This window comes from Aquila chrysaetos, chromosome 3 (genome assembly GCF_900496995.4).
Source record: "Aquila chrysaetos chrysaetos chromosome 3, bAquChr1.4, whole genome shotgun sequence".
Classification (NCBI taxonomy): Eukaryota; Metazoa; Chordata; class Aves; order Accipitriformes; family Accipitridae; genus Aquila; species Aquila chrysaetos.
In genome coordinates, this window is record NC_044006.1 from 71,290,111 (window position 1) to 71,315,741 (window position 25,631).

At 41.2% G+C, this 25,631-nt stretch overlaps 1 protein-coding gene and 1 long non-coding RNA gene across 2 annotated transcripts; one reads left to right on the plus strand and one right to left on the minus strand.

Annotated features, from left to right (window-relative positions):
• The first annotated feature begins 7,887 nt into the window (after positions 1–7,887).
• Positions 7,888–21,486, plus strand: XRCC2 (X-ray repair cross complementing 2). The gene is made up of 3 exons (XM_030008082.2): positions 7,888–8,085; positions 12,814–12,895; positions 17,256–21,486. Exons 1-3 carry the CDS (start codon positions 8,047–8,049, stop codon positions 17,969–17,971), a joined length of 837 nt encoding a protein of 278 aa, XP_029863942.1. The 5' UTR covers positions 7,888–8,046; the 3' UTR covers positions 17,972–21,486.
• Positions 12,549–17,261, minus strand: LOC121233161. Its single transcript, XR_005931989.1, has 2 exons — positions 16,607–17,261; positions 12,549–12,606 (listed from the first exon to the last, which is right to left on the minus strand). It is a non-coding gene; the product is annotated as an uncharacterized LOC121233161 (long non-coding RNA).
• Positions 21,487–25,631: the final 4,145 nt, after the last annotated feature.

Consider the following 25,631-nt stretch of genomic DNA (forward strand, 5'->3'; position numbering starts at 1 on the left):
TTGATGAAAAAACTTGTGTTTTATGTATTTTTTTATATATTTTTTTTAAACTAATTTTCTGCAGATATATTTGAACATTCTCTTTACAAATTTGCTGCTTCAGTCAACATTCCTATCAGCATCTTATTGTGAGGACATTTGCAGAAAATCAGGCATTTAAATAGGTATGAACACAAGCAAGGTGAATACATTTAAAAATTAGAGAAATGCTACTTATCGCAAAGTGACTTTTTGCACTAGTGTCAGGATGCACTGAATATAGGAAATCAAAATACAGGATGATGTTCCCAAGGCACAACAAGGCTATTTTGTGCCATCCTAACCTAATATAACGTTAGATGGCTATTTTCTTTAACAAACAGTAGGAAGAGGTTTCCCATCCTAGGGGAGTTTCAGTATTTCAAAACTGAAAGAGCAAAGTCTTGTTCTCTAATCCACCAGTGAGCCAACAAGAACATTTTTTAAATGTTTCATTTCAATTATGGCCCTTTTTCATGCAAATATCTTAGTATAATTAACCTTAAGATCTATCAGAAAAATGTTTCACAGGACAGTTTTCACATTGAAATTGCTAGCCAATGATGTCTCAACAACTTCCAAAAAACCTCCCCCTAAAGTTTTGAAGATGAGAAATCCCTCGAACCCATTTTCCTTCAATCAAAAAAGAGTCCACAAGAACTTTTGGTTTTCTACCAGTCTGTATTCTCTGATAGGAAAACTACTGATCAGTAAACTGTTGACTGACTCAGTTCTATGTTGCTCCCATGACCATCTTCCATCATCATGACAGAAGGACCATGAGCATGCCAGGTGAACATGGGTGCAGCATGCTCTCTTTGCAACACTCCACATGTGCAACTTCATAAGAGTTACTGCAGGTTGCCTTACACAAGAGATTCTCTGAGGCTGATGTAACATACATCATGGATGATATAGCTTTCCACAGTACCAGAAGACAGAACGGCTTCTGACAAAGCCAGTGCAAAGCCATCTTTGATTTACACCCATGGTCACAGATGTCCAGTTTGCACCAATGCAAGAAACTTCTTAGCAAGAAAAACCTAACTGATCTGGGGAGGTCAGAAGAAACTCACTTGTGACTCTTCTAGCTGCTGTGTGGAAATAGAGATTACAGAATCAGAGAAACTGGAATAAGCTCCTGAAGGCCATCTGAACCAACCTCCCACTCAAAGCCACACTATCACCAACTCTAAATCAAATCAGCCGTGGCTTTATTTGGCTAAGTCTTGAAAACCTCCAAGGATCAAGATTCCACAACTCTTCCAGATAATGTATTCCAGTGCTGTACTATCCTCCTACTGAAGAAATTTTGCAAATATCCAGTTTGAAACTCCCCAGATGCAAACTGTGGCCCTTGCCCTCAAATTTGTCCTCAGTTTCCAGTTCTTACGGTAAGTTCCTAGTCTGTATTGCTGCATGAGGTTATTCTGCTCCAGCTACCAAGCTTCACACACCTTACTGAATGTTTTAAGGTCCAATCCACAAGTGTTTCAAGATCCCTCTGGACTGAAGCTCTGTTGTTCAGGGTGCTAATCATTTCCCTTAATTTACTATCACGCACAAGTTTTCTGAGTTTGCATTCTCACTGATCACAATGAAAATGCTGAACAATATCAGCCCCAGTATCAACCCTGGGGTACACAACTACTGAGCATCAGACCATTGATAATTGTTCTTCAAATCTCATGGTCCAGGCAGTTTTCAACTGATTTAACAGTTTGTTCATCCAAGCTATACTTCCTCAGCTTCCAGATAAGAATGCTATGGTGTCAAAAACCTTACTGAAGAGAAGATATATTACATCCATCACTCTCCCATCTTTTTAGCCAGCCATTTCACCATAAAAAGCAACCAGGTTGGTCAAGTGTGATTTACCATTGATAAAGAAATCCATCCTCACTCTTCCTTGTCATTACCTTCTTATAATTTGTATGTTTGTAAATGGATTCCGAGACCATGTTGCTCATGAAGAGCAGTCTTGAGCTTTAGTTGCAGTGTCAAGGCCAACATCATGCATGTAAATTTATTCACATATATCCAGATATTGGGGTATGACTCTGTTGCAAGCACAGCAGTGCAGGTGTAGTCGAGTTAGCTCAGACCCTACAAACAGTCTACCCACAGCAGCACAAACTATAGCTTTACTGACCAAGCTTATGTTGGGGCTTGTAGCCATGGTGAAATAAGACTGCCATAGTAAATCTGTCTTCAGTACCAAAGATGGCCAGTCATTGCAGTAAATACACCCCAGTTCTTTCTAACAGATTTATTTCACAGACCATTCAGACTAAGTTGTGGGTATTTCCAGGGTGAGTGCACTGTCAAGCCCCAGTTTCAAGACAACATTCAAAACTGAGGCATTCCCTGAATGGGTCTGGAGTGTCATTACTGAGGTAAAAGTGTGCTCTAGCTTGAACAAAGGTTTATAGCCTTCTATAAAAACGTACCTTTTTTTCTATTACTACCAGTAGCAGATCTGACAGCCGTTATCTCTCTACTTATATTTTATGCTTCCTAATTCTAACATATGATGGCACTTCACTTCCCAATATTCAATTGACATTCTTTTGATGTATCTTTTGGGCTAGTGCCTAAGCACATTTGCAAATAGTTTAGTGCTCAATTTAAGGCTGAATATATTCCCAGAATTCCTTTTGCAATCAATTATTTATTACTTACAAGTGTTAAGATCAAAAAGAAAAGAAATAGATGTATATTCCATGCTGACAGGAGGTCCATGGGGATTACAGAAAACAGAAACTTTAATGCTAAATTTGTGTAAAAAGGGTAAAATGGGGATTCCCTAGTCAGTTTTAAAAAAAAAGAAAAAAAGAAAAAAAAAGAAATGGCCTGGATTATACAGTTATTCTTCTTGGGCTTTATCTCATGGTTAGAAAGGCACGCTTGAACTGTACCATTAGTTCTTTGTACCACAGGGGCAAATTCTGGTTTGCTTTCGCCAAGGAATACCGGTCAGCTTAAACTCAGTGCCAACTACCTGGATGCATCTTTTTTCAACGTACCCAGGGTGGCATACATAACTAATTAATTAAAATAGTGATTGATTCCTCCTGAAAGGCCTAGGATTTGTGTTAATTTTTCAGCAAGGTCATACTGCCTGCATGGCTTCTTTGTAAAACCTGGGGCTTGTAAAGGCATCAACATTCAAGCAAAGGGGAATTCGCAAGAGCAGAATTTAGAAAGATTGTTCATACTTCATTGAACAGCTCTGTAGAACGCAGAGAACATTTTCACAAGCATGTTTGACTGGGGCAAAATTTGCATTATTCCCGTCAGTGGGGTACGAGCAGCAATGGAGGTTCACAAGGTCAAACACAAGACCTGTCCCTCCATGGGCCACAGGTCAGAGCTCAAGTACTCAAAACAAAACTTCATTTGTAGTCACCGCTGGCTATGAAGGTGTCTTTACAAGTCATGTGCTCTTCTCTGTAAGCCTTTATTTATTGCTAACCTTAAACTGTGCCCCAAAGCCAAGCAAGAAAATACCCCTGGCCAGGTCAATGCAAAACCAGTCCTTATCTGTGCGATTAACGTCCAAGTAAGCAGTATCTGGCAGCTTCGCAATGAGCCAGTGCAGAATTATTCAGACAGGACAGAAGAAGCAGCAGGAAAAGAACAACCTGGTACAAACAAATGAGGAGTAATTCCAGCTGAGGAATACAGGCTGATAAAAGACAACCTGCAGAAATAAGAAATCTAGACATAAATACAGGTGAATGGCTACACAGAGCAAGTTCATTCCTGATGTAAATCTGCAAGCTGAAATGTGAAGCAGAATATCCACCAACCAGCTATGAAACTCTATCACAGATGCCAGAACTTAATAATGACCTGGACTGTTTTTTTCATGGCTAGCAGTCCATCTACCAATGGATTAAATTCTTTTCTCTTTGTGTTTTTTTCCAGGTTATGCAGCAAATCTATCACCTTTTCTGAGGTCAGTGAAACTATAACACCCTTGTAATTTAAGTTACTTATTTCTCAAGTAAACAGATAAATTAGACTACCATAAAAACTGAGATGTATCTAAAGAAAGTGGCAGCTCTCCAGGTAAAAAGAATCAGCCATCTGCTCTAAAAAAATCTAATAAAACCCTGTGACAGATCACTTCACTCACTGAGAGAAACTTGGAACAGTGGGGCTGAAATCAGCAACATGAAACTGGAGGAGTCACACAACAGAGAGGTTGCAAATAATCCAACGGGCAGTTCATCATTTGCTTTGCCACATGCAGCTTCAACATCTACCTTAAGTCTTAATTATAATATTATTATTATTGTTGTTGTTGTTGTTATTTTTAATCCTTTTTGACGTCTACTTACAAATTTGAGATGGTCTTTAGCTGGTAAACCTTTTGGGTTTTGAGCATTATTACACAAAGGAGTAGATAAGACAGAACTAGAAAACAGGACCTTTCTATTTTATTTCTTGGAGTGATTCTTCTGTTTAATGACTTTTCGTATAGTCAGTTTGTCACGTTTGGAGTGAAGGTATTTAAGAGTCTAGAGGTTAATTAGAAAAACAACAGCTGACTTTACTGAAAGAGTTTAATTCAACTATATGAACAGAGACAAACTGTTTTCAACCTAGAAGATCTGTTTGGAGCTGGTTTGTGCTGGAATGTCACCCACACAAATCTTGCGAGGGAACATTAAGTGACAATATGCTCAAAATGGTGAAGCTTATGTTGGAGCAAAATCTCTGCGGCTGAAAAAAAAACGCTTAAAGGAGGAAACATTTACATTTCAGTTTCTAATTTAGCTATTACTTAATTAAATATAAAAGTTTGATGTATTTTTTGCAAACACCTTCACACAACCTAACTTTCTTGTCACCACATTAGTCTTCTTCATGCTTTTCCCTCTTGTTTAAGCTCTTACCTCAGGCCTTGTTCCAGGATAGGGTGTTAAGTCTTTAGACTGTCTCTGTATTGTAGACCCACTGGCAATTTAAAGTTAGGACTTTTCTTCTTAAAAAGAAATTAAATATTTCTACAAAGAGTAGGCTTGGTTCTCCACAGTTCTGGGGTATGTGGGCTAGTCCTTCCTTCCCCAGACCCAGCCCAGTTTCCTTCTGTTGGCTGAAATTAGCATGATGAACATATGAATGAGCAAATACCCCCCCCAAAATAATAAAAAATCATTTTGTTCAGGGCTGCAACTCCACTTAAAATACCTTCCTCTCTTGCACTGTCATTTCCTCTCCCCGCAATGAAGGTCTTAAACATGTGCAATGGAAAACACAGCATCTCAGTCTGGAAGATGCTCAAAATCAAGATTGGGAAAGAGGAATTTTCTCCACAATACACATTTCATAAAGACGGAGATGCATACCCCTAGAGTCTGATCTTTCTGCTATTGGAAAAGTCATTGCTCTTGCTGCTGAATTGCTACATGAACAGTGCCTGTGGCTCGAGGGGCACCCTCAGGCTCCCCACATGCCAAACAAAGGAAGACTAATTTTCTGCCTGTAGAAACAGGAGTACTGGGGCATAGTCCCTGGATACTATGAGCTACTAACAGCTATACTGCATTAAGGAGGATTCTGCATTAAGGACGTTTCTGCTATTTAGGAAGGAAGAGTAAGGAGCGGGTAGGATCCTGTACTCTTGGATCACACATTGTCACTCAGAAACACTGCAGAGAAATATGAAAGAATGCGATGCTGACTGCTGAAGTGCAGAGGGCAGTGGTTTAGATAGACAAAGATCTACATAAGGCTGGTTTGGAGTTAAAGTTTGAAGTGTTATCATTGCCAAAATCTACCTTTTGATCTGCAAAGAAGAGAAATGATAGTACTCACAAATAAATGAAAAAAGCACAATGTGAGTCTTTATTAAGGCAGAGTGCTGTCAAAGTATCAATTTTCTAACTGCGTAATGCCAGCCACACTGTATGAAGCAAATGAATGCAAAGGTAACATATGAGAGGTGGTTACGGCAATCTGCCTATCAAGGCGACCAGTGTATTTGATTTACATGTTTCTGTTTCCTACTAAATATGTCAAGCAATTAACTATCCTTTTTTTTTACTGCTCAGGTGAATTCAATGTTTTTACCCTCTCTCTCTTGAATCTTTGTTGCTTGATCTCCATTGAACTGTGATACTTCATCTTGCATTAGATTGTAATACCAAAACTGTGTTCACCCATGCAGTAGAAGAGCTCCCATAGGACCCTACTGAGATACACGCAGTGGTAAGTGATGAGGTAGGAGTGGGTTTCAGTCAACTGGCATTTATGTGTGCTGTATATATCTTGTCTCCAAATTCAAGCAGCAATCACTTTTTAAAAATTAGTGCAATGGCTTTAATTACAGGAGAACAGCAACAAAGAATCTATAATTAAAAAAAAAAAATCATGTGGTTGATGCAGTGAGTAGTGTCTTTGTCATAAGTCACAGTGAGTCCACTCTACTCTAGGCTTATGTTCAATCATCAGTCAGCTTCAAGGGCAATCACTTCTAATTAACAAGTCTTTTGAACTCTTCCAGGGAACGTGGCCCAGACCTCTAAGGTACTATAACAATAGTCAGACACGTAGCTCTTAAGGTTGTCTGTCCCTTATGTTGACTTCTTCCAAAATGCAAGGCAGAAAATTCCGTCAATAAAATTAAACCAATAGTATTATAGTTGCTTTTTTTGTGCCATGTGTCCCCCCTTTCAGCCATCCAAGTCTTTCTCACTAGACAACCCCCTTCCATGCCCTTGATAATTTTGCATGTGTATCCATTCACAGAGAAGAAGACAGGCTACTATGGCTGTGCAAAGAGACCATCTCCCTCCTGTACTTTAATGAGTACTATTAGGGCTTGACACTAAAAGTACTGGTTTGAGTTGGGTAAAATCCAGCTGACCTTGGGGAGGCAGGTGGCATCCATCTAAAACCTCAAGTTAGAGTCAGGTGGCAACAACAGGGTGTTTTGAACAGACGGAGCAGTGTATTTTGGGCTGAAAGAGGGTTGAAAGAGTAAACAAAGCCACCGCCTTATGTCTGAGGTTAGATTTTTCTGATTTGTGGTGTATTCAGGACCAAGCTAGGAGAAACTCTATTTATACAGACAGACGTGATACAGACAAACATGATTTCTTTGTAGAAACAAAGAACTCCACCACCCGTTTCTCCTCCAAACTGTAAGAACGTGCAGTATCACCGATATCCTGGCTAAACCCAAAGGGATGATATCACTACTGCTCTTTGATATGCAGATACGGGGAGTTGCTATTCTTATCGTACTGGTTTTGCATTTAGCCTATAGAAAACAGAAACAGGTTCTCCGTGTTCTTCCTGTGCTCGCCCCCGTCATTGCACAACCGCGGCGGATGGGCTGATGGGCCGCGGTCCTCGGGCGGAGCAGGTCCCGCTGCCGGCCATGGATGCAGAGCCGCCCACGCGAGGGACTCGCTGAGCGGTCGGCTCCTGCCCTGGAGCATCACACGCCACGCGAGCCTGGTTCATTCAAGGCGCGCTATGTAAGATATTCCAGGCTCCTTTTAATCCGAGCCATAATTGATAGCTGGCTTTTGCAAAGAGCAATTTCGCGGGCGTCAAGAGTTTAATCGCAGCCGCGCAGGCGAGCATCCCTTGAGTCGCGTCAACCCCAGGGTCACGGATGAGCATCCCCTGAATCATGCCAACCCAGCCACCCGCCCCCATTTCATCGGGAGCAAGGGAAAAAAAAAAACCAAACCCAAACCACCAACCTATAAAAAGACAGGCCCTTTAAAAACAAATAAACACCCGCCTCCCTACAGTGACCGGTCTTTCGGGAAGCCCAGGCGGCTCCGGGCCGGCGGGCGCGACATGAGTCCGAGAAGGGACTCGAACCCGCGACTTCAGAGCACCTGGACTCCACCCCACCCTCCGGGGGGGGGGGGGCAGAACCACGCATGCGCAGAGCCGCCTGCCGGCCTCCGGGGCTGCTCTCGGGGGGCGACGGCAACGCGCTTGCGCAGTAACTGCTGCCGGCCTGGAGCGGGAGCCGCGGCCCCCTCCCCCAGCCGCGCCATGGCTGACGCGTTCCGGAGGGCGGAGTCGGGCACTCAGGTGAGGCGCTGCGCTCCCTCCCCGCCCCGGGTTCCCCTCAGCCCGCGGGGCGCCGGGGAGGGTGAGGCGAGGCCGCAGCCCGGGGAAGGGGAAGCGCCGGGCGCTGCCCTCCGCCCGCCCCGAGGGGGTTGGGGACGGAGCGTAGCTCCGTCCCCAACCCCCTCGGGGCGGGCGGAGGGCAGCGCCCGGCGCCCGCGGAGCCTCCCGGAGGGACGTTTTGTGAGAGGAAGGAGAGGGGGGAGCCGCGCCGCAGAGCCGCGCCCTCCCGCCTCCGCCGCCCTTCCCCCTCCCGTTTGCTTCTTCCTCCTCCTCCTCCTCTGTGTGAGGGCGGGGAGCGGGGCCCCGTCAGCCCGGCGCTGCGGGAAGGCACCCCCCGGGGGGTTCGCCTCACGCTGAGGGGAGCTGCGGGGGCGGAGGGCGGGAAGCACCGCCGCGGGTGTTGGGTCGCCCTGAAACACTTCGGTGTTGCTGGAGGGTTTTGTCAGCGGGTGGCTGGCTGAGGGAGCCGGCTTCGGCTAGGATGAGGGTAGCGTGGGTCCGTGTCCCTGCCTTTGTGTCCCCGCCTGCGGCTCTGGGACTCGGGTTGAGTGCCTGCCATGGGGCTTTCTTGCGGGGCGGGGTGGGGTATTCAGGTGTTGGCAGTAATTCCTTTATCAGTGTTTTCTTCGCTACGTTGGAGTGGATGCGGTAGGGAAGAAGAGCTGTGAGGAAGGGTTGGTTTAAATAAACAGTATGGAAGGTGAAGTTGCTTTCCTGTTCTTGGGAGAAAAGGGTTTTGAGTTTGGGGGTTTTGTTGGTTGGTCTTTTTTTCTTCGCTGGGTGGTTTATTTGTTAGTGACGTCCTTGCAATCAGCAAGTTAATTACTTGGGAGGTTTGTATGTTACTGCATCAGAATATGCCGAGGAGTGCACATAAAAGCATAGAAACGTGTGATAATATTTATTTCTTGTTAAAGCTCCGTGTTTTTTCAGTGGGACTTGAGTTCTTAAGCCCTTTTGACACTTAAAAAAAAAATAGTAACAGCTGTCCACTGTCGGCAAATATATACATATTAAGGACATGAGTTGTGCTCTGTGTCCAAGTGAGTAAATGCATTTATCTGTCCACATGAGCGGTGCACAACAGGGAATGCACATGGCAGCAACTGCCCGGGATGGAAGGGATAACCAAACCTGAATGAGGGAGGAATTGATAACTGATGGGTTAAAAAAGGTTAATGGACGAGTACATCATCCAGAAAAAATGGTAAAAGCCCTTGAAACAGAAAATACTTAATTTAAAACAATACTTCCTCAAATAGCCTCATGCATAAGATCAGGTTTTACTGAGACTTATACCGAGACCGCAGTCTTGTACGCTTATTATTGAATATAATTAATACAACAAATTAGAGCTTCTCACTAAACACCTCTGGTATATCACAATAAAATAAATGATAAATTGCTTGCATATGTCTTCATGCCCAAAGTTTACAAAAGCTCAGTAAGAGCGGTTATGGTGGTTGAAAATTAAATTTTGTCTCATACTCGAGATAGGTTTGTATGTGTAAATAGCCTGTAGGTTAGCTCACAGCCTCTAACAGAGCTTTATTTAATTTGAATTTCTTTAACATTTTAATGAAGTAATATCTCATTCCTGACAAGACGTACATGTATGCTTACATTTATGCATAGCTTTATTGAAACCAATATAGTATAAGCATATAATGTATTAGTCAGTGGGACTGTCCATATGCATATTTCTTTATTAAAAAGATGAAATTGATAAATTATAAAAGACATAGTTGAAATATTTGAGTCCCATCAGCCTTGTCATTAATGAAATTGAACCCAACTGTTGCCTGACTCTTGCTGTATAGCTTGTTTTCTACACGTAACTGCACATATGTGCAGTTTCTTGCTAGCATAATTACACTTGTGAAGAACACCTAAGAGCGAAGACCTACCACTAGCAGGTTGCTAAAAGGTGGTATTTTGTGTAAAAGAAGATAAAAAGAGCATTATGAAAGAAGAAACTAGCATCTACAGTTAAATTATAGAATCTGAAGTCTCCAATATGTGATTTGAAATTGTTTTGATTTTTTTTTTCTTTCCAAGCTCTTCACACTCAAAGGCTCTTTTCAGCGGTGCTGTGCTGCTGTCTTCTGTACACTGTCCGTGACAAAGCCTGGGACGCCTGATGTCCACCATCCAGATCACCCTTTAAATGCTGTAGATTCCCTGCCTGCGCCCCCCTCCCCCCCCCGCCACCCCATTTTACAGAAGAAAATGTTAGAAGGCAAAATGGAAATGCTTCCCCTGGAAGAGGGCCAAGGTGGCTTTTGCCCATTTGGAAAAACCCCCGTTGTCCCGGTCTTTCATATTGGCAGAGGTGAGGGATGCCTGTCTGGTGTCTCATCTCAGCTTTGCTTCTGTCACTTCTGCTGTAGTGTGGACAAACCTTTGTTAGATATGAAGGAAAATTGTTAGCTGTTTCTGCCAGGAACCCCGTTGCTCCCAGCGTGACACTAATGAGGCAAGTGCCTTTGGAGATTCTGCTTCAGAACTCGGAAGTAAATACAAGTTTGATAAAAACACAGGTGTGCTATCATCAGCAAATTACCATAAATTACCTACATGAGCAGTGCTCAGAGTAAGCACCTGTAGTTATTTAAAATTAATATATAAACTTGTCATTTAAATAACCGCAGAATCATATTTAAACGATAGCGATCAATCCACTGTGTATTTCCAAAGCTGTAGCAGCAAGCTTAAAGAGGTGATAGTCTAAGAAGAGACAGGAGCTCATCCTTTCCAGAAGAAATAAACTGTAGAGGATGTATTCATTAGTGTACAAATAAATTTGAGAACAGGAGACTGCAGAAATGTGTTTAGACCAGCAGTAGTTGTGAGTCCCGGCCCCAGCCGTGCCTATAATCAAGCTCCCGTGATCGCTGAGTGCCAGAGCAGTGCTTCCTTTGCTAAGAAATGAAAAGCATCAGAAAGCAGCAGCCTGTGGTGGTTTTCCTGTTTCTCTCGACTTCCACTGCCGGACAAGGGGGTGAAAGATCCCCGGCCTTTCTCCACAGCGGGTGCAGCCTCTCCTCTCCTTGCCAGGGGCCAGGGCCAGGTGTAGGCAGCCCCTTGCACGGGAGGGCTGCATGTGTAGGGTCTGCGATGGCCCTCTTTGTAGTTGCAAGCTCCTGGTTTATGTGCCTGGAGATATGTTCCTGTATTCTTGTGTACATATGTCCATCTGGATTTTTGCTTTGTCCAGTTTACAGAACCCTACTGATTCCTAAAATATTCAAGAGTTCACCGTGAGTGTTTTCTGCACTGCGCAAATGTGTGAAACATAATGGGAGGATCTGCAGATCCAGAGCAAGGTCAATTCAAGTGTTTTTATGGCCCTTCAGTGGACGTGTCAGAAAACTCTCCTGAATACATGTGAACAGGCAAACAAAGGCAAACACATTGACATTTTGTTAATGGAAGGGAATGTTAAAATGTCAATGAAAATGTCACGCTTAGATTCCCATCGTGACCACTTGAAGTAAATTCAGGGCTATTTAATGGAGTTTTATTCTACTTTTAAAGGCAAACACATGCACACAACTGTTTAAACAACTTTTAAGAAATTTCAGAGCAAATGTTGCTTATTGATGTGGCAGGGAGGAGAGGCAAGATAAGGCAGTATATGTTTAAAGGTGTGTGCTTGCTCGTTTGGTGACTGGCTTTAAGGATGATGGGATAAAACTGTGTATTCATGTATGTGTCGGTATTCATACTGATTTGGTTTTTTTTAACTCTTTAAATGACAGCTGGGTGTCTTGGCGAATGAAATATTTGGCACGAGGGTACATGTTCTGGCAATGCTCTGAGCACCTTGATAGTGTCCTTTCCCATGTGTGTTAATACACATAAGGAATAACAGTTCCAGCACTGGGTGAAATGTTCATTCTTGGTTTACAAATGTGTGCCAGAACTACAAATAACACAAGTTATGTGAATACCTGTCTACTTGCTATGCAAATACCTGTCAATTTAAGAAATTGTCCATGAACTTTGGACTAATTTGTTTTACAATGGAGTTGCTTTACAAAGGGCTTTGGAGGACCTTGCTTTACAAATTCGAGCTTGCTTTAGAAAGATTTTTGCAGAGCCACTGGTGGCTAATTACTTTTTGATCATTCTTAATCCATAGTCTGTTTGAACAAGTAACTATGATATAATGGGATTGTAGTCCAGAAGAGTCCTTTATAACTTTTCAGATGAAATGTACATGTTTTTACTTATAAATGCTCAGAGGAACTGACTCAGAAGACTAATGATGGGTAATATTTCACCTCTCAACCAGTAGTTTGTTGTGGCAGTGATGGTTATTACAAATCATCTTCTTTCCCTTTGTTCTGTCAATGTTCTGGCAGCACTGCTGTATACCAGAGGTGATCCCTCTTGCTAGTCTACCTATGCAGCTTTTTTTCTTTTAAGCTTTATTTCCCCTAATGTATATCTACTCTTTACTGCCATTGAATCTGTGTGCTAATTGTTTGTAAGGATGGAACCTTCTGTTGCTGTAGTCCAGACTATAGGTTTCCATGTGTATTTAAGAAAACATTTTAAAAATCAGACTAATCTTTTCATAGGGCTGTCATGGAAAACTCCCAGTTCTCAGAATCCTTTAAATTTGATTCCCAAGGTCCATTATTTTGAGTTAACAGCATGTCTCTTCTGTCTTTTCCTTAAAAGCTACTTGCACGACTTGAGGGCAGAAGTTCTCTGAAGAATCTTGAACCTTATCTGTTTGCTGAGGAAGCATCTCCTGTTCACGGTAAAAATGTATCTTTATCCCATTTATGGAAAAATGCTGATGTAAAAGTATTTTCAGAACAGTATTACAGAGATAAGCATACAAGTAGATCTTTTTGCCCTGGATTCAGAATTGTAATTGTTGATATAGTTTTATGTGAATTAGATAAAGTGAAATAATGCAAAGTCACCATTCCAAACGTTATTAAATGGATTTTAAAATCTACATTATGGGTATCAAAACACAAATGTAGGTGCGTAAATACCAAGCATGTTGGTCTGTTTCTAGTAGTTTTACAGAAATTTGTTCCAGATTCTGTCATTTAACCTTTTTCTTTTAATGAATGGTCTAAAAAACCACCACAAAGTCATAACTGCAGAAGTTTGCAAAGAACTTGAGGTTCAATAAATAGCAAAGAGTTCAGTGATATGGAATGGTCTGGATCAGTTAGGAAAAGGGGCATGAGCAAACAGTGTTTTTTCAATAAAGCCAAGTCATCGAGCCACTCAGTCTTGGCCTGAAAAATCCTGATTATGCTTAGATGGAACTTTGGAAACAATTCCATCATCAACATAGGTACTAATCAGCTGAATGAGTTTGCGGACAATGTTGGGATCAAAATGGCTTATATAGACCCTCAGTGAATAAATGAGAATATCAAATTGGAGAAATTGAGCTACCTCCCAATGACACTGGTACAAGAAGTTTAAGGTAGATTCTTCTAGCAAGAAGTTTTAAGATCAAGACCGGGTGTTTTAATGAAAGAAATTACTGAGCTAAACAGAAATTAGCACACTTAGTAATTCCTTGATTATTCAGGAAGTCAGACTGGTTTTCCAGATTGTGTGAAATGTCATGGGTTTCACAATGGAAGAGACTACTCTGATTACACAAAACTAGAAATATGTAGTAAAAAAGGTATATGAATGGCAAACTGTAAGGATCATGCTGTGAGGTACTATAGTTGTTGAATGTATGTATGAATGAATGGATTTCACATGAAAAGTATGTGGCTGCAGTGGTTATCAACATACTTGTCTGCAATTTGAAGTCCCACAAATTATAGAAGGTTCAGAAGAAATAGCAGAAAAAGCAATAAAAAGAATCGGGATAATTGGATGAGAGATGATGCTTTGTCTACAAATGCAGTCACTGTGAGACTATTCGTGTATTGTTTTGCAGCACTTGAGAATACATTAGGGGTTTAGCAATATATGATTCCTGCCCCTGAAAGTTTCAAATATGATATAACAAAGATAAAGGGCAGAGAAATACAGGTAAGCCAGTGCAAACAGAGTAGAGAAGATTATTTAAATACTCTCAATTCTGAACTGCTTTGTTACCCACAAGAAGAATTAAGAACCAGTAGTGAAATTGGTATACGCTTCACAAAGCTCCTGAATTCTTAACAATTTTTGTAAGAGATGAGATATTTCTGTTTTGAAAAAATGCAGTAATAGACAATGCTGATCTTCTGGGCTGTTTTTTTTAATGAATTTTACACACAAGAAACAAATGTTTGAGACTAAACTGGCCATGTTCTGGTAGAACAGACTATAAGAAGCCTTCCTTGGGGGTCAGTAATTGCCCTTGCCGTCCCAGTCCACAGCGTTACATAATTCCATCATCAAATTATCAGCTTTGATCTTAAAGCTATGTAGGTTGTTCATGTCCAAAGACTGTTCCAGAACCTCAGTTCTAAGATGGCTGGAAACCTTCTAAATTCACCCCTGGTTCTTCTGTGCCAGCACAGTCACTGAGCTTCTGAAGCACTTCTATTTTTCTTCTGCTTTTAACAGGTGGCATCAGTTGTGATCCATCTTGGTCACGCTTTTTGGCTGACATTAATGAAGCTGCCTAACATATTAGCACAGAACTTTAGCTATATATACATAAATGGACTTCACCTTTTGTTACATTTTTGCTTTGTCTTTTAATACCACAGAATTTATGTGAGTCCATGTGTTATTTTGATGTGTTCTCATTATTCAGTCTTAAATCCCTTTTGAAGACCTACCTCTCCATTTGTCATGAACTTGACTTTTAGGAGGTCACTGTGGAATACTGTAATACATTCTCCGTGAAGTCCGTACTGAACAGCTCTTAATCTAAAATGCTATGATTAAAGCAATGCAAAGACCTATATTATTCTTTTTCCTGAAGGTATTTGAAACAATCATATATATGAAGTTTCAATAAAGTATCCAAAGGTTATGTTGTAGTTAAGTGTTCATAACATGTATGTCAGAGTACTATAAAATAGGAACAGCTAACATAGGTACTGCTGTGATATTCTAGTCACTCCTTCTAATTATGATGATATTTAAGAATACATAAGCATATTAATTACATACCATTTAGGCTCTTCTGGAATGGAGCAAAAGTGACACGAGCTTTAAATAATCTTCCACTGTTGCCAGTCATATTTCTCCTATGCCACTGGTATGAAGGTTTGGGTATCAGTATAAAGCTCTGATGTTCAGCAATAGTATGACACCCTACATTAACTTGGAATAAATATTAGGCCTTTCTACTTCAGTTATAAATGGTACAAATATTAGTGACAGCTTCTGCACAGTACTGTAAATTACTAGTCCAGTAACTTCAAGGTATCTGATGATGTGAAACCTGCAGAGTTATTGCTGAGTATTCTAATAGCCTGTTTGTAACTGCTGTGTAAGAAAATAGTTTAACCAATATTTGCTAGTGTAGTGATTACAGACAAAACTTTAGGCTCTTCTCATTCAAAAGATAACACTGAATTGATGACCAGGACTGAGGACAATGTTTCAGTTAAAAATATATTGGTGTTACATAAATATTTATGTTTATGCAACATCATTTAGTTTATCCTGTATGCTATTGCATAGCAGTGGACTATTGTACTCTTTGGTCCGCCCATAGTGGGCCAGTTCAAGCTACCGTGAGTCAAGCAGTGTGTTGGGTGACTCCTTGAAATGTACACCTTGAATTTGTCAGTGCTGAATTTCATATGAAATCATTCTGCTCATCCACCTTGATCTGTTAAATCTTCACAATCTTAAGTCTTTATTAACCCAATTAGTTTGTTTTCTACACGTTTTGCCAAGCTAATGGAACATTCATCTACTGATATGCTTAACACTGCGCAACACCAATTCTAACAGGATAACTTCCCATTAATTTTCTTCCATGTTAAAGTGTCTGTTCCTACTCTGCCTCTCAGACTGTTTTCATCCCGTGACAGTATCTTTTTACTAGTCCTTTCAAAGTTATTTTAACATTAATGGATGATGCTAGTACAGATCACTAAGTTTCTTCCATGAGTTATTGTGTCAAAGGCTTCTTGAAAACATTGCTGGCCACACTTCCTCCCCTGCTGTGTCATGGTTTGTCCTCTCTGATCCAGAAGGATGAATTTCCCTTCTTATCTTACTCTAACAGCCTGGTTGCTAATTTAATGAAACCCTACATTTATAGATGTTGCTATAAACGGCTTTTGTTTTGCACCCATTCTTCTTGTGGGCAGCCTCTTTGATAATCATGAAGGCACAGGAATCCCCGGCTCTCTTGAGGTTTTTCTACAGTCCAAGCTATTATTCTTTTCAGAGTAACTTAAGTATTTTAGTCAAATTACAACCCGGATGTGTATCTTGTTCAGCAGTGTTGAACAAGCTTGGAAGGGTGCTTAGTTGTCTTGCTGTTAAAATTTATAAACCACCACCACAAAAACTCCCAAGAATTATTTGTGACTCCCCCTTGTCAAAAGAAGCAGTTTCATATAATGATGACCACAGAAGAATGTAAGTGCTAAATAAATATACTGGCGTTCTCTTTACCGGTCACAGATTCCTGTTGGTATCCTGTGACACGTGCAGATACTGAACAAGCATATAGCAGACGTGAAATGCTGAAGGATAGTCTGTGCTATAAAAATATATGTGCCAACATGATTTGGACCTCTTAACATATCAACTTTTTTTTTGTGTTGCTTGCCCCATACTTGTTTATTTATTTCTTAATTTTGAGTGCATAGTGTAACTAGATGGTTTCTTAGCCACTTTTGTGTAGCAGCTTCCTTTTCAGCCTTCATCTGCCTGTAATGATACAGATGAAATCCAGTTGCCAACCTTTGGTTGGTATTGATGTCCTAGATGCTATTGGCAGGGGTTTTTTTCAACCTTTGTTCCCAGTTGATTTTCTTCAGTTGAGGCCTTTCTTGAAAACTGAAATTTCTCTTGGTAGATGCTAACCAGGATTTGAACAATTTTATGAATATCAAACTTTCTAAAATGCATTTTCCAGTTAGCGGAATAGTGAGTATTGGTTCAGTAAACACTGAAAACTGACTCTGAGCTATAAATGCTGTTACCTGACAACTTGCTGCTTTGTTTTTGAACAGGAGATGTCATTGAATTCCATGGTCCAGAAGGAACAGGAAAAACAGAAATGCTTTATCACCTAATAGCCCGCTGCATCATTCCAAAATCAGACGGAGGACTGGAAGTAGAAGTCATGTTCATTGATACAGACTACCATTTCGATATGCTTCGTCTAGTTACCATTCTTGAGAACAGATTGGCACAAAGGATGGAAGAAATGATAAAGCAATGCCTGGGAAGGCTTTTTCTTGTGAACTGCAGTACTAGCACTCAGTTACTCCTCACTCTTTACTCTTTAGAAAACATGTTTTGCACTCACCCCTCTCTCTGCCTTTTGATTTTAGATAGCATATCAGCTTTTTATTGGATAGACAGAAGCAATGGAGGGGAGAGTCTTAACTTGCAGGAGATGAATCTGAAGAAATGTGCTAACTTTCTTGAAAAGCTTGTGAGAGAGCATCACTTAGCCCTCTTTGCAACAACACAGACACTTATGCAGAAATCTGCAAACTCTGCAGAAAGCTTTTTTCCTTTAAAACTTCAACATGAAACCGATACAGACTACAGACCTTATCTTTGTAAATCATGGCAACAAATGGTAACCCACAGGATATTTTTCTCTGAGCAATGTAATTCTGGCAACAGCAAAGGTTTTACAGTCATTTCTTGCCACCTCAAAAGAAACCATGTAGTAAAACGTTCATTTAGTGTTGCAGAATGTGGAGTTCAGTTTTAACTTCAGTTTGTTTTTTAAATGTGTAACAAATCCTGGTGCTTAAGGCCTGATTAGGTCTAAGTAGTTTTTAGTACCTTCTAAACTAGTTGATTGTTGCTGGGTGATTAAGAATTTTTGTCACCGTTTTCTTAAAATTTAGTGAAGGGCAGGAAATGGTAACATTTTTGAATTACTGTAGACATTCAGTCCAAACTAGTGAGGAATGTTGAAATTACTTGTTTGTGCTTAATGCATAAAGAGATTAAATCAAGAAAATTATAACCAAAGACATTTTAAACTCCTAGTATCCTTCAGTAATCTAACCTCCGCGATATGCAGCCAAATGCACTGACTTCATCTCTGGGTCTTACTGCTTGACACTGCTCCTCTTCCAAGCTACAGAAATAGGAGCCTAGTTGTCCCTGGGGAAGACTGCAAAAAGCCGAGTGTTCGCTCTTTATAAATACTGGTCTTGGTTTATTCCCAGTAGCCTAGGGCATATGAAATGCATTCACAACTTTGCCTGAAGAGGATTCGTTTTCACAGCCTGTTAAATAGCGGTAATCCTGACCATGCTTCTCCAAGCTTGCAGCCTCTCTGTTTACGTTAGCACGTGCTTGGAGAAGCAAGGATTGCAGGTGTTTTGACCCTTACAAACATCTGGGTTTGAAGAATCTGCAGCTATCATAGAAATGGAGGCCTGATTTCTGTAACTGAAGGAAAACAAGACCCAGTTCTGGGTACCTGTGAGTTTGTGCTGCGTGCAGCAAACAGTTTAGTCTTTGAAAGTAATGAAGTGTGGGTTATGGGTTGGTTTGGGTGTGGGGGGTTGTTTTTTGTCGGTTTTTTTTAGATGTATGCACAGACATACTTTTTTTTTCTCTGCCCTCCCTCATTATTCCCTCCCACTTCTTTCCCTTCCCCCACTCTCTCTAAGAAATCCAGGAATGCCATGCCTCTGGTCTTTACCAATATGTATTTGCCACATGTAGAACATTTGTGTGCAGGATTTGGCATGCAACATGTTGCAATTCTGGCAAAGAAGATTCAGAACTTATGGGAAATGCCCTACAGTTCTGGCAAAGAGTACCATATTATTTATTAACCTAGAGTGCCCTTTGAAAGCTTCAAAGTACTTTACAAGAAAGAAAATTGCACACAGTACATTATTTAATACAAAAACTTACATTAGCTTACAAATTTAAATTACTCAAACAAGGGGAAAATATTTCTCACAGCAATATTCGTTCAGTCATGTTGCACAGCACGTTTTATAGTTTAGATTGAACAGATTATTAACAAAAATGCATATTAAGAAGAAGTATCTAGCACAGTATCTTTTTGAGGAAGATGCCTAAAAAAATCTATTGTGAGGCACTTACCTTTTAATTTCCTGACTTCTGAAGCCAGCTTTTCAAGCTGAATGTATACCTGGATTGCTAGCTGTGTATAGTTCAGTGTGCATACCCAGACTTCTGTATATAGAGCTAGGAGCGTGTATCTATGCTGTTGTTTATAGAATTTGGCATCGCTGTGATTTGGCTGGATTTTTGCAAAGACAATGAGTGTTCTACCTCTAACAGCAGCCAGTAGCAAAGGTTTTGGGAGGAGTGTGAGAATAATCAGTTTTCACTGGCACGGCCTCCCAGCCTCCCCCAGCATGGGGCTTGGGGAGCTCCTGACCAGAGCCTGCGGTCAGACCGTCCTCCATGAATTTTTATCCTCCATCCATTTTTAACTTACTTACCCTCTTGAGTTCCACCATGTCTTTTCACAATGAGTTCAGTTTCATTATCCTTTCTGTGGGAAAACTTCCTTTTTTTTCCCCCTTCTCATGTTAAACCTTCCATCTAATCACTTCTTCATGCCGTCAGTTCTTTTACTGTGACACATGAGCGAACTTTGCCTTTTCAACATCCCCGCAGAGGTGATGATTTTATAGACTGTCATTTCATTTGTGCTTTCTCTTCCATCAACACCAATATTTATTTTATTTCAGAACTTGCATTAAGTACACAAATACCTGAAATACATACAACTTAACCATTCGGCATAGACTGGACCCAAGTTAGATGGTTTAACGTGAGTAGACACTTCCACTGGGAATTATTATAAAGGGCATACTTGAATTTTTTGTGAAAAAAATGGAAAGATTCAAGTAGAACTATAGAAATTTTAAATGTGAAAATTATAGGACTACATAGTTTCTACTACAAAAAAACAACAATCTCCTTTTCTATTGGAGAATACAGCTCCACCGAAGATTAACTGCTTCATAAAATCATACTTGCTAAAAAATATGTTTGAGAAAAAAACAATGGAAATGTTCCGGCATTCCCATCTGGAAAAAACCTTTTATATTATTCACAATGTAGTTTATACTTTGCATTGTACTATAAAAGAAATGCCTAAATTGAAATGAAGCCAAAGTTCTAATTGATCAAAAAGAGCACCTCAGGAAATTTTGAAATTTCCCAGTTTTATTTTTACTTTGAATGCAGACAGATTTTTTCAATTCTCTGGTAATTGTAATATTCATGCTCTGCACATTTGTTTCAGATGTATAGCAAGCCTAGCTTTCGGAGATGTTGAGCATCTGCATATCCCTGTAAGTCTGCAGGAGGGATCGGCAGTATGCAATCTGGGAGCGCACTAACCTTATCCTCTGCCAGCATTATGCCGTTTGGAAAAATGAACCTTTAGGATACAAGTGCAGGAAAGATGCAGTGATAAAGAACCTGGGAAACAGCAATTTTGTTTGTACCTTAATGAACTGTGCGTATTAAAGATAGTTTTTACCATTTTTTTTTTTAATGGAGAATTTTCTCCATTAAAACTACGCAGAAATCGTAGTTAGTGGAGAATGCAGTTCTTCCTCATGAGCCAGGAGCAGTATATTAAACGCAGCATTATATTTAGTATAGAATATGAAATCCAGATTCTCCTCTTTCACCTAGACCTCAGTTACTGCCCAGTCTCCAGCCCACTGTCTAACCGGGAGTGACCTGTGCTGCTGCAGCTCAGTCTCCCAGGGAGGAAGCACATTTTGGGTTAGTAGGTCTATGCTGCTGGAAATCAGCCCTGCAAAAGATAAGTGCCACTGCATATCATTAAGTATGAGGATAGAGTGCATGTATTCCTGAACTCTTAATTCATCCTGGTATTTCTTAGAAATGAAAACCCTTTCATGTCTGTCACTGTTCTTCAGCTCAGTGTTGTATTACTAAGGCTTTTGTAGGCATAGGAACTTTTTACATTCCTTAGAATGTTTTTTTGTTGCTTCATATGCAACATCAAATTAAAGTAGCAAGCTTGAAATAAAGAGGAACTAGTTCACCCTTTTTTCCCCATCCTTTTTATAATGAGAGAGGTTTTTAGCAAAACCAAATTAAGGTATTGTGCAGGTTTTATATTTATTTTTAAATAAACCAGTATTTCTGTGGACACCTGGAAAGAAAATGTCATTTTTATATTCAGCAAAAGTTCTTTGTATTCCTAAACTTTTTTATAGAGCAAATAAAATACAAATAACAGTGTGCTTGGTTTAAGTTTGTACTTGCACGTAAAATTCAAGTTTCCTTTTTCTTAACATAACTGATGCCAGCCACTTAATTTTCCATAGAGTTTGGAAAAGGCAGAAGATAAAGGTTCTCACGTGGAAGCATACTTGCAGTTGTATTTCTACTGGAGACTAATGGACAAAGGCAGAAGGCAGTACCATTTTGATGGCTGCTGGATGTAATGCTTGGACCATGTCCTAGAGAGGAACATAACATTTTAGTTATTTTCTGTGGCTGCTCCAATAATTGTCTCTTGAACCTCTTTATTCAAATGTATTTTTGATAGGCGGATATCATACTGAGGCAATGGGCAATGTCATTTTGTGATCAGCAAGTCTTATGCCAAACATAATGCCCACCTCAGGAGAAAGCCATGCCACGCGACCAAACTTGAGCTCGTGTAGGAAGTCGCAGTGAAGACTTGCCTGCGTAAAAGCTGCAGACAGTTTTAATGTTTCCAACAACTATGCAGCAGCACAGGACTTGTGCATTTTGTAAAAAAGGGGAAACACTGGAAGAGCTTGGAGGACTTTGGCAGTGGAAAAAACTTTCAGACAGGGAAAGGAGCATCAGTACAATGCATCTACATGATCTTCTGGATAGAAAACTGTGATGCCCTGCAGCAGTCTCTGAAATAAAAGTCTGGCCATCCCTGTGCCTGAAAGAAGGCAGCAGAATGGCACTGAGCTATGAATAACATGTAGTATGACAAAAGGATTCTTGAACTGTTAACTAACGCGTCTAGCATGGTAATGCTTTCAAATATAAAGCTGGCCGTAGTTGACCTGCAGGTTCTTCCCACCAATGGATGAAACTGGTGATGGATTCCACTCTGTAGATGCTGTATAGCTTGCTTATAATGAAGATAAAAAACCCTGCTCCTCTGGACCCAGAAGGAATTAAATGTAAAAACAGACTTCCTGTTTTTATGTTTGGTTTTTCTTTTTCCCCTCCAGCTCTAGACGCCTTCCCAACAGTCAGCACTCGGCTCCAAAAGCACTCACAGCTTTCTATGTCAGGACCATGCTTTACTGGAAGTGGATAGTTTTCTCCTTTGCTAAGAGTTTATGTATACACTCTTTATTACCAGCACAGACTGGGATACCTGAATATAGAAGACTGAACCCATGTGACACATCAGTGAAACATGTAAATAGCTTTGGAGACTTCATTCTGTTTGCAATCAGGAGCAATGTCGCATTGGATTAGATGATTTTGAAGAAACGTGGCTGTGACTTGCCTTGGGAAAAGTTTGGCAGTCTTCCCGCTGCTTTCCCACACTGCTTTGCATCCTGCCCCAACCAACTGGTCGGTGTACCTGTGTGGGCCTCAGCGCTCAAGGAGAGCAGTGACAAGATGTCACCGCCTTGCCAAATGCTGGTGAACAGCCATGTTCTGGATGGTGGCACTCTCATACTGCAGGACTTGGCACAACCACTTAGTTTTTAATTTAAACAATTTGCCAGGCTTCTTTCTCATACATCTAGCTGGGCCTGTGCTAAAGACCTCCTAGCCCTGTGGGGAGATATGAAGGAGAAGAAATCTTAGGTTTTGAGTATAAGAAGGACAAGATTTTTAGGCTATTGCTACAAAAAGAGGGCAGGTAAGGCCATGAGGTTCCTGGCAGCAGCAGATAGATGTCAAGGCCTTGAAGGTGGCTTGGCAAACATCAAGGAACAGACTCTACGTCTCCCTTACCAACTGTCCATATTGTGAAGGGGTGAATAGGATTTTTGACTTACAATGTCTGCGTACTCTCATACTTTATCGTACTGCTGAGAGAGAAGACCATGCTACGGTGGGGAGTACAGTCTCCGAAGTGCATCTCAAAAGCTCTACTCAAACTCCACCACTGACAGTTCTGTCTCCAGCCCAACATCTCCATGGACCCCCAGCCTCCTCCTCCGTAATACAAACATCAGTGCTGCAGAGATCAGTGAACATCATCAGGTTTGCCTTTACTGGACGTGAGTGATACTGTGTGGACTGGTAGATGGTGCTGGGCATTGTCATCTGGGGCAGGTTTGAGCCGCGCTTTCCAACTGTAACAGTCCTCTGCATAGCCAGCGTGATGACACTGGTCAGTGAAAATGCAATAGCAAGTCCACACCCTTTGAAGGGCCAGAACCTCCAACTGCAAACCCATCCTCCAGACTCAGTCAGCACTTCAGTATTACCACCTCCGAGCCCCCAGCTGACCCTCGGTCTCTTGTGCTGTGTGTTCACCAGGTTCCACGAAGAATCCTTTCTCACAGAAGTGCACAACTTCAAGTATTATCCCACAGTCATGTAACAAATCTATGCCGTATTTGGACCATGCAACGAATGGGTTTAGAAAATCAGTGTACGTTAGTGGAGATCTCGTCAAAGAGGGTTAGTTTCTCCTCAGTAAAGTCTCAAACAGTTTTAACAACTCCGAAGCTGTTTTTGACTTGCAAAATACTAGCAGAGTGTTTTTCTGATCTGGTAAAGAATGACTGCAGAAGTAAGTAAACAAGACACCACATGGCACACCACAATTCACAAGGCACAAGTAAGATTAGTCCCAGAGAGACCCACAACTTGCTATGAAACAGCATTAGCAGAACTGAAAAAAAAATACCATCTTCCCAGGGAATATAAAATGGGATTTTTAGGTACAGAAATTACTCTAGCCTGTCCCCAACATTATAAAGTCAGTTCTCACTGCTTTGCACAGTGGCAGTTGTGCCATTCCAGCTGCACAACATCAGGAGGTGTTAGTCTAGTGAATTCCAGCAGCGTGTCACTTGCTGGGTTTGCCTTAATTTTCCTCAAAAAGCAGCGTGCCTTTACTGTTTTGGTTCATGGATAGGGTCACGCCCTCCAATGAATGTATTGGCTGTAGCAGTGCAAGTATGATGACATTTCCTAACTGGACTTCAGCTAATCTGAAGGCTGATCACATACTGCCTCACTGATGTGAAATGCAGCGCAGTGGAGGAACAACCCAGCTTGTCTCGGGCACCTGAGGCCACCCCTGAAATGATGGAGGTTTCTTCTACTCCTGGTTCAAAATGCACAGAAGGGCAGCTGGGAAAGAGTCTCCAAGGTAGAGCTATGCCACAAGTGGGAAGAGGCTCTGGGGTATAAAACTGTGAAGAGTATCTTATAAAAATGGTCTGTTGCAAAATTGAATAATGAATAAGAGCTTATTAATTTCTCATCCAGCAAGGCTATCAACTCACACAGCCAAACGATCCAGAAGCTGGGTGTTAACTACTGCCCAGATTGAGCAGGGAAGTGAGAGGGGACAGAGTAGAGAAGAGGGGAGGCTGTTCGGGGAACTCCTCAAGGCTTTGCTAAAGCATGGGAAAAGGAAAGCCATATGGTCATCAAAAGTTGGCAGGCAAAGGGCTCCGTTTCACTCAAGAGCCTGTAGAAAAATGGCAAGGAATGGCTTAGCTGGAAACAGCAAACAGACTCTAAAAAGGTCAGGAGTTTGCAGGAGCAGCCAGTGGTCACCATGAAGGGGAAAACCTGGCTGGAGAGGACGTGCTACCAGAGCTGCTGTTCTGCTCCTCTGTACTCTTCTGAGCATGTCCTGGTGGGAACAGCACATTGCCACTCGAAGCTGCTGTCACAGCTCCTTCCAGCTGGAGACAGGACACAGTTCAACCCTTTCTGGCAAGTGGGAGGCCACCCTGTCCCCACAGCTGCTGAGCAGTCTTGCCCCATGGTGGGGAGCTTTCGCTTACAAGGTCATGACTGAACTTGCCCTCATCCTTTATTTTAACGCCTTAACTCTGTGGTTCTGCAGTGAGACTACTGCCACTGTTTGCACTTTGATTACCGTATCTATCATCAGTGGCACTTTTCTGACAATGAAGTCACAGTTTGTGAAATTATACAGGTGCTCGTATTTTCACCCATCAGAAAAACATGATGCTATTTATGAATACCCTAAGCAAATGATATAGACCAGTTGCATAGGCAATGAGGTTACAGAAGCCAGTAGAGTCAGATATTTGAATAGCCCATGCAGTTAAAGCTCACCGTCTTTAAAATCCATGGAGGCGTTCAAAATATGACTATTCTGCAATCCTATTCACAACAAACCTTGCAGGCTGACGCTACGCAACCCTTCCCGTTGATTGATATGG